This window comes from Gracilinanus agilis, chromosome 1 (genome assembly GCF_016433145.1).
Source record: "Gracilinanus agilis isolate LMUSP501 chromosome 1, AgileGrace, whole genome shotgun sequence".
Classification (NCBI taxonomy): domain Eukaryota; kingdom Metazoa; phylum Chordata; class Mammalia; order Didelphimorphia; family Didelphidae; genus Gracilinanus; species Gracilinanus agilis.
Genome location: NC_058130.1, coordinates 79,982,403 through 79,998,567, shown reverse-complemented (window position 1 = coordinate 79,998,567; position 16,165 = coordinate 79,982,403). Strand labels below are relative to the sequence as shown.

Genomic DNA, 16,165 nt, shown 5'->3' with positions numbered 1-16,165 from the left:
TCAGGTCATTTTCCTTTTAGAGTTTCTATTTATTTATTTTTAGAGTTATCCATTTCAATTTGATAAAAGAGTATAAAAGGTACTATCAGGTATGTCAAATAAGTTGAAGAAAGAGATAGCAACAGAGAGTAATCTATGTTGTATCTCTCATCATCTAAAACATCGATTAAGCATTCTATTGAGTTTGGTACCTTACAAAGTACAAATTAAGTTTTACACAGGCATGATCCATGCCCTTTAACATCTTGTGACACGAGCTAGGCAATTCTTTTGTGGATGGAGATGCTAAAAGCAAATTAATAAATCTATTAGGATTTTACTAGAGTATGGTCTGTGTGCTTATTTGAACTTTCTTACCTATTGTAATTCTCATCCATTCCTTTCTATAAATCTCCTAGACAGAAAGTGCCCAATGAGCTGATAGACTTTTTCTTTTTATCTATATATTTGGTGCATACTAATACAGCTGTTAGGTTGATTATCAGCTTATCCCTTTGAGGTTAGTCCATCTTATAAAATCACGGAGTCTCAAATTTGAGGGAGACCCGGGGACCTTCTGCGCCCACCTGTGCCTGAAAAGAAATCTCTACTATTAAACTCTGGACAAGTGACCACTACCTTCTGGGTAAGTGGGGACCCATTACCCATTGAGACAACTTAGATCACTTTGGGCTAACTCTTGAATCCTTTAGTGTTGACCTTTTGATGGAGAGACAATTAACATATCTTCACACTGACAGAACAAATTCAAAGTACCAACTAGAGACTTGGATAAGCTGTCACCAGGTGGATTTTAAAAATTACTGTATAATGTGGCCCTGATTCCATCACCAGCCTTCAGTAGAAATAAATAAGCAAGATAATCTTTCAACTTAGAACCTTCTTGGGATCGAGGGACATCTGACCACTTTTCTATTAAAAACACAGGTGTTTCCCTCTAGTTTTTGTTTATATTTAGTAAAAGATTTCTAATTTCCTACTAAAATACTTCATAGAAGTAAGGTCCTAGTTTGTCTCATTATTCCTGTTTATAGGTAGAAAGAAAGAGAGAGGAAAGAGAGAAGTCATACTAGCATTTTCCAGATCATCATGAAACCCTTTGATCTGCTTTTTCTCCATTAAAAGGAATTGTTTTTTTTCTGTTTTATGACCGTTCCATTTTCATAAGGAGACCTCACTTCTTTTTCTTTTATTTGGTATTTCTTTAACTTGTAGGCATTTACTGATTAATGTGCATACATTTACAACACAAACCAGGATTACATTCAAAACTGAATTTTTATTATAGATTAGAAATTTTAAATCTTAGATATATTAGAATTTAACCTTTTAAACACTGAGAAGGAATATTCAGAAAGGTAGAGGGAAAACTCAGATAGAGGAAAGTCATGAAAACAGGGAGATCATAAAAGGAAGCTGATTGAGAAAAGATCATTATATTTGACATCATTAATAATTTTGGAGAGAGTAATTTCAGTTGAATAATGAGATTATAAGATAGAATACAGGGAGTTAAAAAGAGAATAATGAGCTAAGAAATGACAGTACCAATTTTAGCCCCTATCTTTAAGGAGGTTAGCCATGAAAGGATAGAGAAATAAAGGATGACACCTAGGAGGGATAAACAAATCAAGGTAATTAAATGAATACTTAATAAATATAGTATTGACATGTCAAATAATAATCCAATTTTAAGTGGATTGGTGAATCTGTATGCATGTTTAATAGTGTTAGCATTAAAGCACTAATTAATTCCCCTGGATCACTGAGCCACTTAATGGGAAGTGCTAGACTCAGAAAGTACCACTTAATGAAAATAACTGTCTTGTCTCTAGAATTTGAAGATGGATCTCTTTCATAAAAATTTCAAGGTGAAAGGACCATTGAGACCATTAAGTCTATAAAGACACCAGTATATAGAAGCTCAGTTGACCAACTTGTTGACACATTAGCTCCAGATGGAAGTCCCTCTACTTATATTTTATATATATTCCAAAATAATATATAATGGTGTATACAATTTTATATCTCATTTAACCCTTTGATTTTATAGATGTGGAAACTGAGTCTTAGAGAAGGGAAATGACTTGCTCAAAGTTACATGACTCCCCAGTGATAGAGCTAGAAATTAGATTCCATGTTTCCTAACTTCTTGTTTAGTGGCTTTCATAAGTACATTTTTTCCCATGTGATGTCTAGTAACATTAGACCCATTCTTACACACAAAAAATAGCTGAAAAAGACTTTTTGAGATTTTTTTATTCATCTTATTAAGTGGATTGTATTGGCTATATCACAAATCTGATCAATTATGCATACGTTCATCATCAAGATAGCTAAAAACAATTTGACAAGCAAAAATTTAATTCTGAGAATGAATGAATGATTAATAATAGCTTGTACTTATATAACACTTCAAATTTCACAAAGAATTTTCCTCCAAAGAAGTAGGTAATACATTTATTATCTCCATGTATAGATGTGAAAACTGTGTCACAGAGGGGTTAACTAACCATTCCAGGATCACAGAACTGGTAAGGGGAAGAGAAAAAAGTTGAATCCACGTCTCAATACAAAATAAAGAAGATTTTTTTCTACTACCTCATACTTCTTTCTTAATACAGCCTTAATGTCAGTCCAATGCAGTTCTGAAATTGGATTTTGCTCCTAATTCTAACCTTTAAAATTTTAAAGGTAGCTTTGAAATATTTTTATCTGAAGGTTTTTGTGTGATCTCTGCTTCTAGCCTCTTAGCAATCCTCCATTTGTGTGTTTTCTTGTTTGTTTCTGCTGTTTCTTATTTATCTTTGAGAAAACATTCACAAATATAACACTTCATAAAGGACTTCTCTAAGTTTCTTTTTCTGTGGAGAATTCAAACAGAGTAGTTGAGCAGGAGCCTAAATAAATATTAGTTCTTTGAATCTTTTGGCCCAAATGCCTGTGGCTTCAAAGGGATGATAATGGGCCCTCCCAAAGTAGTCATTATTTTAATAATCAAACTTGAGCATAGAAAAGCAATATCTCCCTCAGTCTCTGTAAGTTTTGAAACTTCTCAAGTCACATTATAACATTTTAATCTGTGTAATTGACAAGGCATCTCCTCCCAAATGTCTCACCAATGCTTCCAATTAAGTCCCAAATAGAGCTAATTATCTTTCCTCTTAAACCTACTTTTCCTTCTACCTTCATTATTTTTGCACAAGGCATCACCATTTAACATTCACAAGTTTATCACCATCTCTGATGCCCTTGCCTGGAAATCATCTTTTCCCCCAGACTTTTCTCTTCATCTCTTTTGATACTTCCCTATTTTTAAAAATCATGTAATATATATTACAGCTATTTGGTTTATTAGACTTTAAAGCTTTTGAAGGCAAAGATGGTCTTATCTAAATTTGATAACTCTTTCCCCTAAAGTTTTCTGTATATTGTAGGTATTTAATACATGTTTGTAAATGTGGTGCTTGGATGTGCTTAAAGATTTTAAGAAAAGGCATCATTTTTACATACTTGAAAATATTAAATGTTAGGCTCTTCTGATCAGTTGTAATAAAATCTGATTTCATTCTCTGGGTATTATTTTAAAATTCTAATTTGCATTGCTTACATTTTTGGTGAGAAAAAACACAACATGTGAACGGGAGGATGTTGAATGTGTTTTCCTTAATGGTAGTTATAAAAATAAAATGTTTAATTTTTTCTACTATAAGAATTATAAGCAATTTTGGAAAACATTACACCATTATTATTTTTTCTCTGTGTGACATAAATGGGAAGAAATGGAAAAAAAGACAGATTATTTTTTTCTTCATCATGTGTATAGGAAACCCCTTCCTCCCAGGACTGTGAATTTTCTGCTAGTTTGAACCAGCCCATTAGCTTGGCTGGAATGCTCCAAAGAGAGAGACTTTGATCGGTTCCTGAGATGCGGTAGACTAGCACACAGGGAAAGGAAGTGACGTGGAGAAAGAGGACTATAAAAAATGAGACTGTAGAGGAGATTGGATTCTTCTCTGGAGGCCTTTGGCTGGGGGTTTTTCTGTGATTTTCCATTGGTAGCTCGGGTGGAAGACCCTCTTGTGGGCTGATAAGATTAGGGTGGTAGGCTAGGAAATATTTTTTTTTAATTTCCTTCTCTCCTTCTTTCTTCCTTCCTTTCTTTCTTTCTTTCTTTCTTTCTTTCTTTCTTTCTTTCTTTCTTTCTTTCTTTCTTTCAACCCTTGTACTTCGGTGTATTGTCTCATAGGTGGAAGATTGGTAAAGGTGGGCAATGGGGGTCAAGTGACTTGCCCAGGGTCACACTGCTGGGAAGTGGCTGAGGCCGGGTTTGAACCTAGGACCTCCTGTCTCTAGGCCTGACTCTCACTCCACTGAGCTACCCAGCTGCCCCCTTATTTCTTTCTTAAACTATTTTTATATTAAAATTAAATTGTTAAAAGCTACTATCATCCTTGTGACTTAAGGGTTAATTATTTTATAAAAGGCAACCTCAATAATCTTTTTTTTAAACTAGTATATTTCCAATCCCATTTCTAAATATTACATTTGGTATAATATTAATTTTTCAATATTATAATCAGAATTTAATAATTTGGGTATTTTACACTTAATATATAGAGAAATGACTTGGCATAGCAGACAAAGGTTCTGGCCTTAGAATCAAGATGATCCATGTTCAAGTTCTGCCTCAACTTAGTTGTGTGGCTATGAGGAAGATACTTAGCCACTCTTGCTCCTAAAAAAAACTCTTTGAGTTAATGAATTTTAGATGAGTGACTGATGCTGCTTTCAGCTTTAGGTGCTTCTTCTGTAATATGGGATTGAGTCATCCTAGCACTTACCTCACAGGGCTGTTACAAAGATTAGTTTAGATAAGAGATATACAGTGCTCTGTCATTTATACAGAAACTTAAAGTTCTGTATAAATGACAGTTCTCTTCCTCCTCCTCCTCCTCCTCATTATTGTCATGACTGTCATCCTTCTTCCTTCTCAGACATACTTGTTCACAAGCTCAAGTTTCCACGCAATTGCTGGGGAACAGATCTGTACATAATCTGAAGGGAGTGGGGGAAATCCATGGGGTTGAGGGTAATAAAGGCATTACAATAATAATGTGCTTTGTCCTTTCTATAGAGCTTTTCAAATGAAAATTTGCCTATTAGGAGATACTTCCCTCTCTCCTTAACTTTGTGTTTTCATGATCTTTGAATGGACCTATTCCTTCCAGCTGTGCCAAAATCCCTTTCTGTTCATTTCACGTTATGTCCCATGCATGTTCATTTAGTAACCTTTCTAGGAGGACGAATGAATATGACAGCAAAGTATACATATAATTTGTGAAAGTCTTCCTTCATTTTTCCATTCTTCTCTCCCCCATTAAGTCTCCAATAGCCTGTCAAAATGTCTACATTTCTTCCCGGAGGGTTATAGTCTATTTTTTGTGCTGAATCATTTTTGTCTCCAAACTTAATTTGCAAATACCCTTGGAAGGGTAACACCTTAAACAATTTATCATCCATTTAACACCTCAGGGAAGATTAATTTATCAGCTCCTAGTGAACTTGAAAAGGGATGCTGTTATTATGAAGGCAAATTTGGTCTATATCACAAAGTTGTCAATGTTCAATACTTTTGTGTTCCATTGAGTTTCAGAGCACAATTCTGTCCTGAGAAACTGAAGTAAATTTATATGTCATTTGATTAGAGCTATTTATCTCTTATTTTAATATTCTGAAGGATTCATAATTTCCTCATGACTTATGGACAATCTTAATGATACATTGATAACCCTCAGACATTAAGGAATAATAGGAAGGCCTCATTCACACTGGCCAGATCTAATATGGGATATTTATGAGAAAACAGAGAAAAGAAACACACATTGGAATGGGAAGGGGCAGAGGCCGTGAAACCTATATTGGCTTGTCTCTTCAATTGCAAATAATCTTGTACAAAATATCTTGATATGTATTCCATGCAATACTTATAATATTCATATCTTGAAATTTATTTTACAGGAATAACACTCTATAGCCACCCATATGGAGGTACCTTACTGAATGAAGACAAAATGTAAGTTAAAAAGTCATTATAGAATGAATTCTTAAATAGATGGAAGTCAGAAATAGTTTGTTGACTTCCTTTAATTCTTTTTCTTGAATATAAACAGAAAATTCCTCTAGCTTTCCCTTATGTCCAAATATCTTATTTTAGAAATTAAGAAATGGATGCCCTTTAAAAATAAATAAATGAAAATAATGTACCTTCTCCATGACTTATATTACAGAGATAACTTTGGAAATGATAGATTTCCTTTTCTCTCTGTTTATCTAATAAAAATAAAAAGAGAAGGTCTGGTGGTTCCTATTTTGTTTTTTCATGTGCTTCAGTGTTGACCTTCAAATTTATAGGAATACTAATAATAAGAAAAGGGAAGATAAGAAAGACAATGGACAATGAATGAATGAATTGCTAATGGGAAAACATTTATTAAGCTTTTATTATGTTAGAAACAAATACAAAAGATAAGCAGTACCTGCCCTCAAAAAATCCCTACATTCTAATATGAAGAGACAGCATATAAACAAAGGTGGTCTCTAGGTCTACTTTAACCCATGAATTCAAAAGGATGACAAATGTAGACATACACTGGCATGCCCTTTCAAGAAGAATTGGTAATAATCTTTTGCTTACTGTTCCTGGAGCAAAAGAGTAGAATTTGGGTAAGGACTAGGGGGTCAAAGAAGGACATGAGGACAGCAATATATTAGGAAAATGATAGCAAAGCAGCTAGATAAAGTGATCCCTCACCATTAAGGATAGCATAGTCCCAGAAAGGAGGTAGAAGTTCAGTTGGACAGAGTACAAGTGGTTTTCTCTGGCATGGCAAACTGGCAGAAAGATGGTTGTGAAGCATGGTCAGGTAGCCAGTATTGAGTAGATAAAGCAAATTCTCATTGTTCAAGACAGAGTGGGAGGTTGTACTTGTTCATTTATCTATTCTTTCATTTATCAATAACTTATCAAGTTCCTACTATGTGTGAATCCTGTCCTGGGGGCAAAAGGGGACAAAGTTTAAGATTTGGTCGCCGACATATAGAGCTTACATTCTAGTACAGGGATAAGAAATGAATTGGTAATACTATCTTAGATGCCTAGTGAATGGCACAGTGATGCTAAAGAGATGCTTTTCTTTTGTTTGAGTAGAGCAAAATGATGACAAAGGTCAATAAGTATGTGACATTCCTAGCATGAAACATCTCCCATGAGATGTGGCCCATTCAGTCTTTGGTCTTGCTGGCTCACCCCAATATTCCCTCTCACCGGAAGAACGAGGGTTCTAAAGGAAGACTGCTCCTACAAGGCCATAAACAAAACCTCTGTATCCTAACAATAAAACCGTTATAGAGGAAGGCACTCTGGTTACTTACCCCTTTAGCTCTTAAGCTCCACTAATGTGACTGTCAGTTATACAAACTTATCTGTTCAGAGTGATGACAATTAGACCTTAAATATAACCATGTACTTAATAAGTTGAAAACAAGAATAACTTCAATATCATTGGTATTCATATAAAGCAAATAGAGGAGTAATAAATATAGCACAGTCCCCACATGAACTTGAGTCATACTCTCCCATGAATACATTTGGTATTTGTTGGAAATAATGGGTACCCACTTCTAGAAACTAAACAGAGAAGCACATAACTGAGGAAAACCAAAATACTCAGTGTAACTCACAAGTCTGGGATTGTAAATCTCTGTCCTCCTTCTCCCTGAGGAAGGGCCCATAAAAAGTTCTTTGACAAGCTAAGATTCTTTGTTGAAAAGTTGTTTCCATAACTAAACAAAATTAAACCTTCTAATGGATATGACAGTCTCACACTAACTAGTCCATCTATTTGATAACTTTTCTGATTCTATGCTATTCTTTAGTTTAGTTGGACTTCCTCAACAGCAACTATAACATCCATGACCTCCAACTTCAAATTTAAAGGACGCTTTCAGATTAAGCAGTATTTTATTATTTGGAAAAGGTGGTGACTTTTATCCTAAAGTTAGCAAAAAGCCTCTCCAGTTCTTCCTTTTCCACATTCTTCTTAATTTTCTCCACTTCTGAGCAACAATACATGGATACAGGATGAAAAAAAGTTGCTGAATTGTCTGCCTTTTTTTAGATGTATGCTCCAGATGAATGTACTGTCAATGATCATTCCCTTATCCAAGTAAAGAAAAATATGTATTTTCTTTAAAAATTGAGGTGTATGTCATAGGGTTATATGTCTAAGTAATAACATAAAATCTTCATTTGTTCTGATAATTATCCTCCTTAATCTATTAGGCCCTTTTCTAATAATTAATTTTATATCCATCTTTATTCATATTTTTATCTTTTTATAATAAAGTCAATGAAGTGCAATCATATCTTAATGAACTTCTTCCCTATCTTACCAGGGAGTAATTTCTAAAACATGTTTGGTCCAAAATGTACAAATATTATACAGAATTTCTTCCTGTACTGGGTAATGTTATGTGGTGGCAGCGATGAGGTACAGTGGAGTACTGGACTTGGAGTCAGGAAGATTCATCTTCCTGAATTGAACCCAGCCCTTGGATACTTCTTGAGCTGTGTGACTCTGGGCTAGCAGCTTAATTAGGTTTGCCTCAGTTTCCTGCTATAAAAAAAAGCTGGAGAAGGAAAAAAGGCAAACCACTCCTATATCTTTGCTAAGAAAATCCAGTATGGGCATCACAAAGAATCAGACACGACTGAAAAAACTGAACCTCGACAATGTTCTATAGTAAATATTTCAGTACGGGAAAGGATCTCAGGAATTATAAGTTAGAAGGAACTTCACAAGTCATCTAGAATATTGTGTAAAAATTAATCATAATCATCACTACAACCTATCCCTCGTTTTGACGTTATTCAAGTTAAAAAGAAACAGCGATCCGATCCCTTTCTTAAGTCCATTCTTGTTTCACGGTGTTCTCACTTTACCTTTAGCACTGAAGAATGACTGACTGAAAAGACAGGGCACTTCACCAAAAGCAGCTCTGATTGTTTTCCTTTTGGTTTGTAGCCTGGAGAGCGTCCGACAGTGTGGAGTCGCGCTCTGCATCATGCTGGGCTTCTCCATCCTCACGGCATCGATTGGCAGCTCCATAGTCAAAGACAGGGTGTGTGGAGCGAAGAGATTGCAGCACATCAGTGGTCTCGGCTATAGGACCTATTGGTTTACTAATTTCATTTATGATATGGTATGTTACTGAAATAGGATTTGTGGATACGGGCTAGCTGGCTAAGTGGGTTGGGAGATCCGATAACCTCAGAACAATTTAGAAAATAAGGTGCAATTTCACAGACAGTATTTATAGTTTTATTTCAGTATCTGACAGACAAATGGCTAGGTTTCCAAAAGATTCATAGGGCTTAGAGCTGGAAGGGACCATAGAGATCATTTAGTCCACCCCTTTCATTTGATAGAGGAGGGAACTGATGACTCACATTTTATCACCAGGAATTTGGAGATGGAGCTTCTCACAGCTCAGGTTTTCAGCTAAAATGAACCCCACCTTAGAGGGATCTCAAGGTCGACTCAAGGCATCATCATTCTATCAGCCTTCTCCAATTTTATTGATGACTCTCTAAAGCTTTGAACTAGGAGTCAAGACATTAATTTGCATGAATTACTTAGAGACTATGTGACCCTGATTGCCATTTCAACTTGCTAAACTTTAATTTCTTCATCTATAAGCTACGGTTCATAGTACTTGTACTTCATGTTTTTTTTAAAGGAAAGTACTTAAATTAAAGCACTATTGAATTGACTCATTATTGTTATCATTGGAGGAGCCTTTTTTTTTACTAAATAATTAGAACTGGAAGAATGAATTTTTTCTTCCTTTTTTAATAGAACTTTAAATTTCAACCTGCAAAGACTGTATATTTTCTATTTCCTGTTCTACATCTAAACCTTCCAGAGGTGTGCTAGAGCAAACTTATACAGACTCAGGAGAGCAGATTTAAAATTTTCCATGTGAACATTTATGCCTCCGAAATCACTAAATGCTACCAAAAAGGGCTTGATTTATTGTTTTGTTGTTTGTCTAGACTTAATAAAGAGTTGGACAAAATATTAATAATGCACAGCAAAACTAAAGGCATGCATCTTTTTTTCTTAGAAAGACAGTTAAGCATTTACCAGCATATCCTGGCCTGGAATCTAACCAAAAGAGCATCACTAGGATCCGAGTTGACTTGAGAGGGGAATCAGGCTTGTTTCTTAAGAATGTCTGGGCTTACTTTCAAATGGCCTCGTTGCTTCTTGGCCATCCACTCTCCCTTCGAATAAAAGATTTCAGTGCTATGCCCAGAAGTTTCAAGGCTTTGCCACACAGTCATTTCTTATTGGGAAAACAGCTATTGTTAAGCACAACCAGATAAGCAATATCATCTTTTTAAAACAGATACAAATAAAGTGCTTTTTTTTTCTCAAACAGCAGGAAAAATTGTCTAGGAATAGAATGAGCCAAGACCCTTGTTATTACCTATATGATCTTGAGCTGCTCACCTGCCATCCCAAGACCCAGTATTCTCATCAAAAAATGAAGGAAGGGATTGGATATTCCCTAAATGCCTTTCTAGCTCTAAATTCTATGCCCTAGAATCAGTAAATACCATGATACACTGGAGCCTGCATAGTAATCAAGGAATGAATATTTAAAGTGAGGATGAACATATGGTTATATCAAAAATTCTATTTCTTTCTATTTGCTTTTGGAGCTTGAATAAAGTTATTAGAAATGTGTTTTCTTCTTAATGGATAATAACTTCTCCAATTTGACCTCTGGTCTCATTGCGACTAAATAAACATGTATAGAATTTTAAACCCATTTATTTATTCAGTCAGTGCAGAAAAAAACAAGAACTTCCTGATGAGTTCTTTTAACATTTGAAAAGAGAATCAAATGGGAATTGATAGATATACTCCTTTTTTATTTTTTTATTTCTGAGGGGTTAAGCATGCATTTTTAAAATCTCAAATACTATAATGAGCCTTCTTCATTAATATGCACACTCTGTTCTCAATATTGGCACTATCCTATGTATGAGAAAAGGATATTTGGTTGTCTCATGAATAGTATTGATCCGTATGTATAATAAAACTTAATAATATAACCTAACCTGTATGTGATATTGAAGCCTATAAAAATATTTGTCAAGCTTAAAAAAGTTTAATAATACATATGCCTTAAGTAATGTACAGTTATTTAAATTAATGTTTTAAATAAGTTCTTTATTTCATAATATAATCCTAAGACACATAGCCCCTTACACATTGCATTCAGGGCCTTCTAAATGTTTTGCTCAGGTCAGATATGAAATTATAGTCATTCAGCTGAAAGGATAACTGTAACGAATGAAATGATTTGGAAGAAAAATATTATGAATGCAAGATGAAGGGACCCCTCCAAGATAAGAAGATAATAATAAAGAACTCATCTGATCTGCTGTTTCTCTCTATTTTTTTTCCCTTTAAGCTATTTTACCTGGTTTCAGTCAGCCTGTGTATTGGAGTTATTGTTGCTTTCCAGCTAACAGCCTTCACTTTCCGAGAGAACTTGGCAGCCACTGCCCTCCTGCTGGCCCTTTTCGGGTATGTGATTGGAAATGCCACAGTGGAATTATGGTGTGTTCCTCGCAAACGAAAACCCTAGGATTGCTTTGAACCTGCTGTTGGGTGCATGGTTTTCTCTCTCTCCCAGCAATTATGCTTCTGCAAGAGATATTGAGAAAACAAGCTCTAGCATGATGATGAATGCTCTGTGGGAGGAGGGAGAGAAGTGACACACTCATAATGAGAACTGGGCTGTCCTGATCTCAGAAAGGCCCTCCAGCTGTTTGATAATCTTATACTGTAGGAAACAGATTCTGACTTATCGTCACGGAGCCTAATCTAGGTGTTCAAACTAGGAAAATTGTTAGCCCCGAAATTGCAGTGGAGAGGTTTCCATCATGAACTTCTATGCCTTGCAAAGATCTCATTTTGCTTCTTGTGATATTCATGATCAGAAAAGGTTCATCCGAATGCTAGTTTTTTAAACTTGAAAAAATAGTACAAATGCAATATATTCATCTTAAGATCGTCCAATTACTTTCCACAAACTAACAAAAGATTAATTTTCTAAGTGGATTAAATGTTTTATATTTCCATTCTCTTCATCAATTGAAATGTGATGATCTATTGCAACTAATTCACATCTATGTACATATATATTTATTGATATATGTAAATGAGGTTATAGAAAGAATTTGGTCTTTTATACACATACACATATATGTACATCTATGTATATTCAGAGTGTAGATCTTAAAATAAATTATTATCCACTTTTTCATTCTAAAAAATCAATAGATATATAAAAATGTAAGAATCAGAAATGATTTTATAGAATTTCTCATCTAATCTTGTTCCTAATGAAATTCAGTGAGGTAGAAGGAATATTAGATTTTGAGTGAGAGGAGACAAGTGTGAATATTGTCTCTGTTTCTTACTTCTTATGTGTGTGACATTACACAAGTCATTAAAGCTTTCTAAAGTCTAGTTTCCATTTCTATTTAATGACAGAGCTAACTTAGAAGGATTGTAAATTAATTTAGATTGTGTTTTTAGAAGGGATGTGTGGTATTTAGATAAAGAAATATCTGGTTTCTAAATTTTTTAATAATAATAGCTAATAGTTACATACTTCTTCCTATGTGCCAGGGACTATGCTAAGCCTTTTACAATTAATATCTCTAATTTGATACTCACCACAGCCTTGGGAGAGAGATGCTATTATTACCCCCATTTTATAGTTAAATAGAAGTTAAATGATTTGTCCAGTCATGAAGCTAAGCAGAGTCTGAGGTCATATTCGAACTCAGAACTTCTTGACCCTGGACTGGAGTTCTATCCACTGTGTCACCTAGCTGTTTGTTTTTTTTTTTCTTTTCATTATCTCACTTAAGGATGGAGATGGTATAAATATTATTATGTTCTTTTACAGATAAGGAGCTATTGATTATAAGTCTTGGTGGAGTTGGGAATATTATTCTGATCTCTTGAATATTGATTCAATGAATACATTGCATGTAGGGATCTCTCAAATTCATATTTTATTGGTACTCATTTTTGGAGTCATACTATATTTAAAGTCGGCAGGGCATAGAATGAGACAAAACAAATGATTACAAATAAGTTGGCTAGGACTCCAAAAATGTTTTATACAAACAATTAAAAGATTTTGGGGCAAATTTAAGTAACTTAAAAAACTTGAAAGACTGACATGTAGAAAGGAAACAAATGCATTCCCATAATATCAAAATATAAAACTAAGCCAATTATTAGAAGCTACAGTAGATCTTATTTTGACTTACAAAAAGGAACACCTTTCTTTAAAATTTTTTTTAAATTTTTTTCATATTTCTGTGATACGTTTTCTTTCCTTCCCCTCTTCCTTCCCACCTCCCAGAGCCGACAAGCAATTCCCCTGGGTTATACAAATGTTATCACTTGATATCTATTTCCATAATTATTCATTTTTTCAATAGAGCAATCTTTTGAAACAAAAACCCTAAATCATGTACCCATACAAACATGTGATAAGTCACATGTTTTTCTTCTGAGTTTCTACTCCCACAGTTCTTTCTTTGGATATGAATAGCGTTCTTTCTCATAAGTCCCTCTAATGGATCACTGCATTGCTACTAGTACCAGAGTCCATTACATTCAATAGTTCCACAATGTTTCACTTTCTGTGTACAATATTCTCCTGGTTCTGCTCATTTCACTCTGCATCGTTTCATGGAGTTTCTTCCAGGTCACATAGAAATCCTCCATAGCATCATTCCTTACAGCACAATAGTATTCCATCACTATCATATACCACAATTTGTTCAACCATTCCCCAGTTGAGGGACATCTTCTCATTTTCCAATTTTTGCCACCACAAAGAATGCGGCTATGATTATTTTTGTACAAACCCTTTTTATTATCTCTTTGGGGTACAAAACTAGGAGTGGCATGGCTGGGTCAAAAGGCATATGTTCTTTTTAAAGTCCTTTGGGCATAATTCTAAATTGTCTTCCAGAATGGTTGGATCAATTCACAACTCCACTAGCAGTGCATTAGTGTCCCAAATTTTGCCACATGCCCTAAAACATTTATTATTTAAGGAACAACTTTTTAACAATTAGAGCTATTTAATAATGGGAAAAATTGTTGCATAAAATAATGAACTCTTTGTCACTGGAAGAGTTCAAGTAAGGAATTGTTGATAATCTATAAAGTATAAAGGGTGTCCAATATGGGAAATCCTGCATTCAGAAGGAGAAAGGAGCAGATGCTCTATGAGGTCCTTTCTAATTCTAAGATTCTGTTATCCATTTATTTGTTAGAAGGAAAAAATCATAGATTAAATATTTACAAATCAAAAAATACACACACACATACACATACACACATATATATTTATATATAGTGAGAAAGCTGGAAGGGACTTCAAAGGATATCTAGTTCAACTAACCCATTCATTTTGTAGATGAAAAAATGGATACCTAAAGGATTTAATAAATTGCACAAGGTTACACAGATAGTGAAAAGGATCTGAATCCAGATCCTTTGATTAGAGCTGTTGATTTTTCCACTGATTGCTTCTGTAAAATAATGCCCCTCTTTATATGTAAATAGTTTGGTTTGTCAAGGGGGAAGAAAAAGAAAGATTGATAAAATCAATTTGTAACGAAATGTAGTTGCTTAGATTAAATATTGAGGAGAGAGATAGACCATTCCGGGATCCAAAGAATTGCTGCTTGGATGAATATACTATTAGACCTTTAATGAAATCAGAGTAACAACTGACATAATGATGACTATAAGGGTATTGCAGCACATGAGCTCATTTGTGTGTCTTTTTTAGAGCTTTAAAGTTTGTAACCATGAAGTTATAAAAGACAATGCTTTTGAAACTATGGGAAGATGTTATAAGGACTGATGGGTCATAACTGAAAGTCAGTTTCTTGAGTCTTATTTCATAAGTCAGTGGCCACTAGGAGGATCTGATTTGAGACTCTGGGACATTTGGGATGAAAAAAAGGTAGAAGAGAGAAAAGAAAAGTTAGAAAGAGGCAGGGGAAGAAACTGGGCACTGAGCGAGTCATAGGAACCTCGAGGCAGAAGAGATTGAAGGCTAAGAGTCAAACTGCTAGCTGCAGCAAATGATCTTTCAGCTGCCTTGTTGGGAGCACGTTGACTGGAAGAGAGGGACCCACTCTGGTGATTGGCAGGAGAAGGGCTAAGTCATTTGAGGGACTATTTCAGGTCCTGTGATGACTGGAGGAGAGGTAAGTCCACTGCTATATTCAGAGCTGTTTAGCTTATTACTATTAGTGTCAATCTTAGAGAGGGGAAACTTGGTGCATTCAGAAGGATATTTAGAGAGAAGAAAACTTTTGCATGTTTGACTATGCATGAACTTTGATTTTTGTGGAAGAGATTTGGTTTTCCTAGAAGTTGAATGAAGAAAGCTGAATCTTTTTGAGTGAAGAGCTTGCAGAACTTGTCTTCCATGCCCAGAGAGCCAACCTAAGGAGTTTTGCATTTCTTTGGAAAAGAGAATTGCTAGTCCTTGGAGAAGAGCAATATTGATAATTTTCCCCCTTTGCTCAAAGAATACATTATTTTCTCAGGGTCTTATTATGGATGGTGGTGAACTGAAAGAGCTTCATCATTTTATGGGCAGGTTCAGATATATGAGTCAGCACAGAGAGAGAGAAAGAGAGGGTCTGGGTGTCATGTTGAATAAACTATAGATATTTTGCCTGCATGGGCATGTCTAATGGCATTACAGAACTATGTATCCTTTAAAATAAAATTTTGCTATAGGAAAAAGTTTAAATTCTTAGAAAGCAAAAACTATATTTATCTTCTGGATCTCCCTCAGTGATTTTCTCAAGGTTGAAATTTAAGTTTAGGGAATAAATGAAATTTTTGATCTTCCATATATTTTTAGTTTTAAGAGTGTCTCTATAAAACTCAAAATTTTCCATTCAATCAACCATTGATTATCCACTATGGACTAAGTATTATGCTAGAGAGCTGAGGATTCAAAGGAGAAC

General features: G+C 34.7%; 1 protein-coding gene across 1 annotated transcript in view; it reads left to right on the top strand.

The window, feature by feature from the left end:
• Nucleotides 1-16,165, top strand: part of ABCA13 (ATP binding cassette subfamily A member 13) — a 474,630-nt gene that overhangs the window by 330,977 nt on the left and 127,488 nt on the right. The window contains 3 exon segments of the mRNA XM_044676455.1: nucleotides 6,022-6,076; nucleotides 9,087-9,264; nucleotides 11,548-11,663. Of these exon segments, the coding sequence (XP_044532390.1) occupies nucleotides 6,022-6,076; nucleotides 9,087-9,264; nucleotides 11,548-11,663 (349 nt within the window).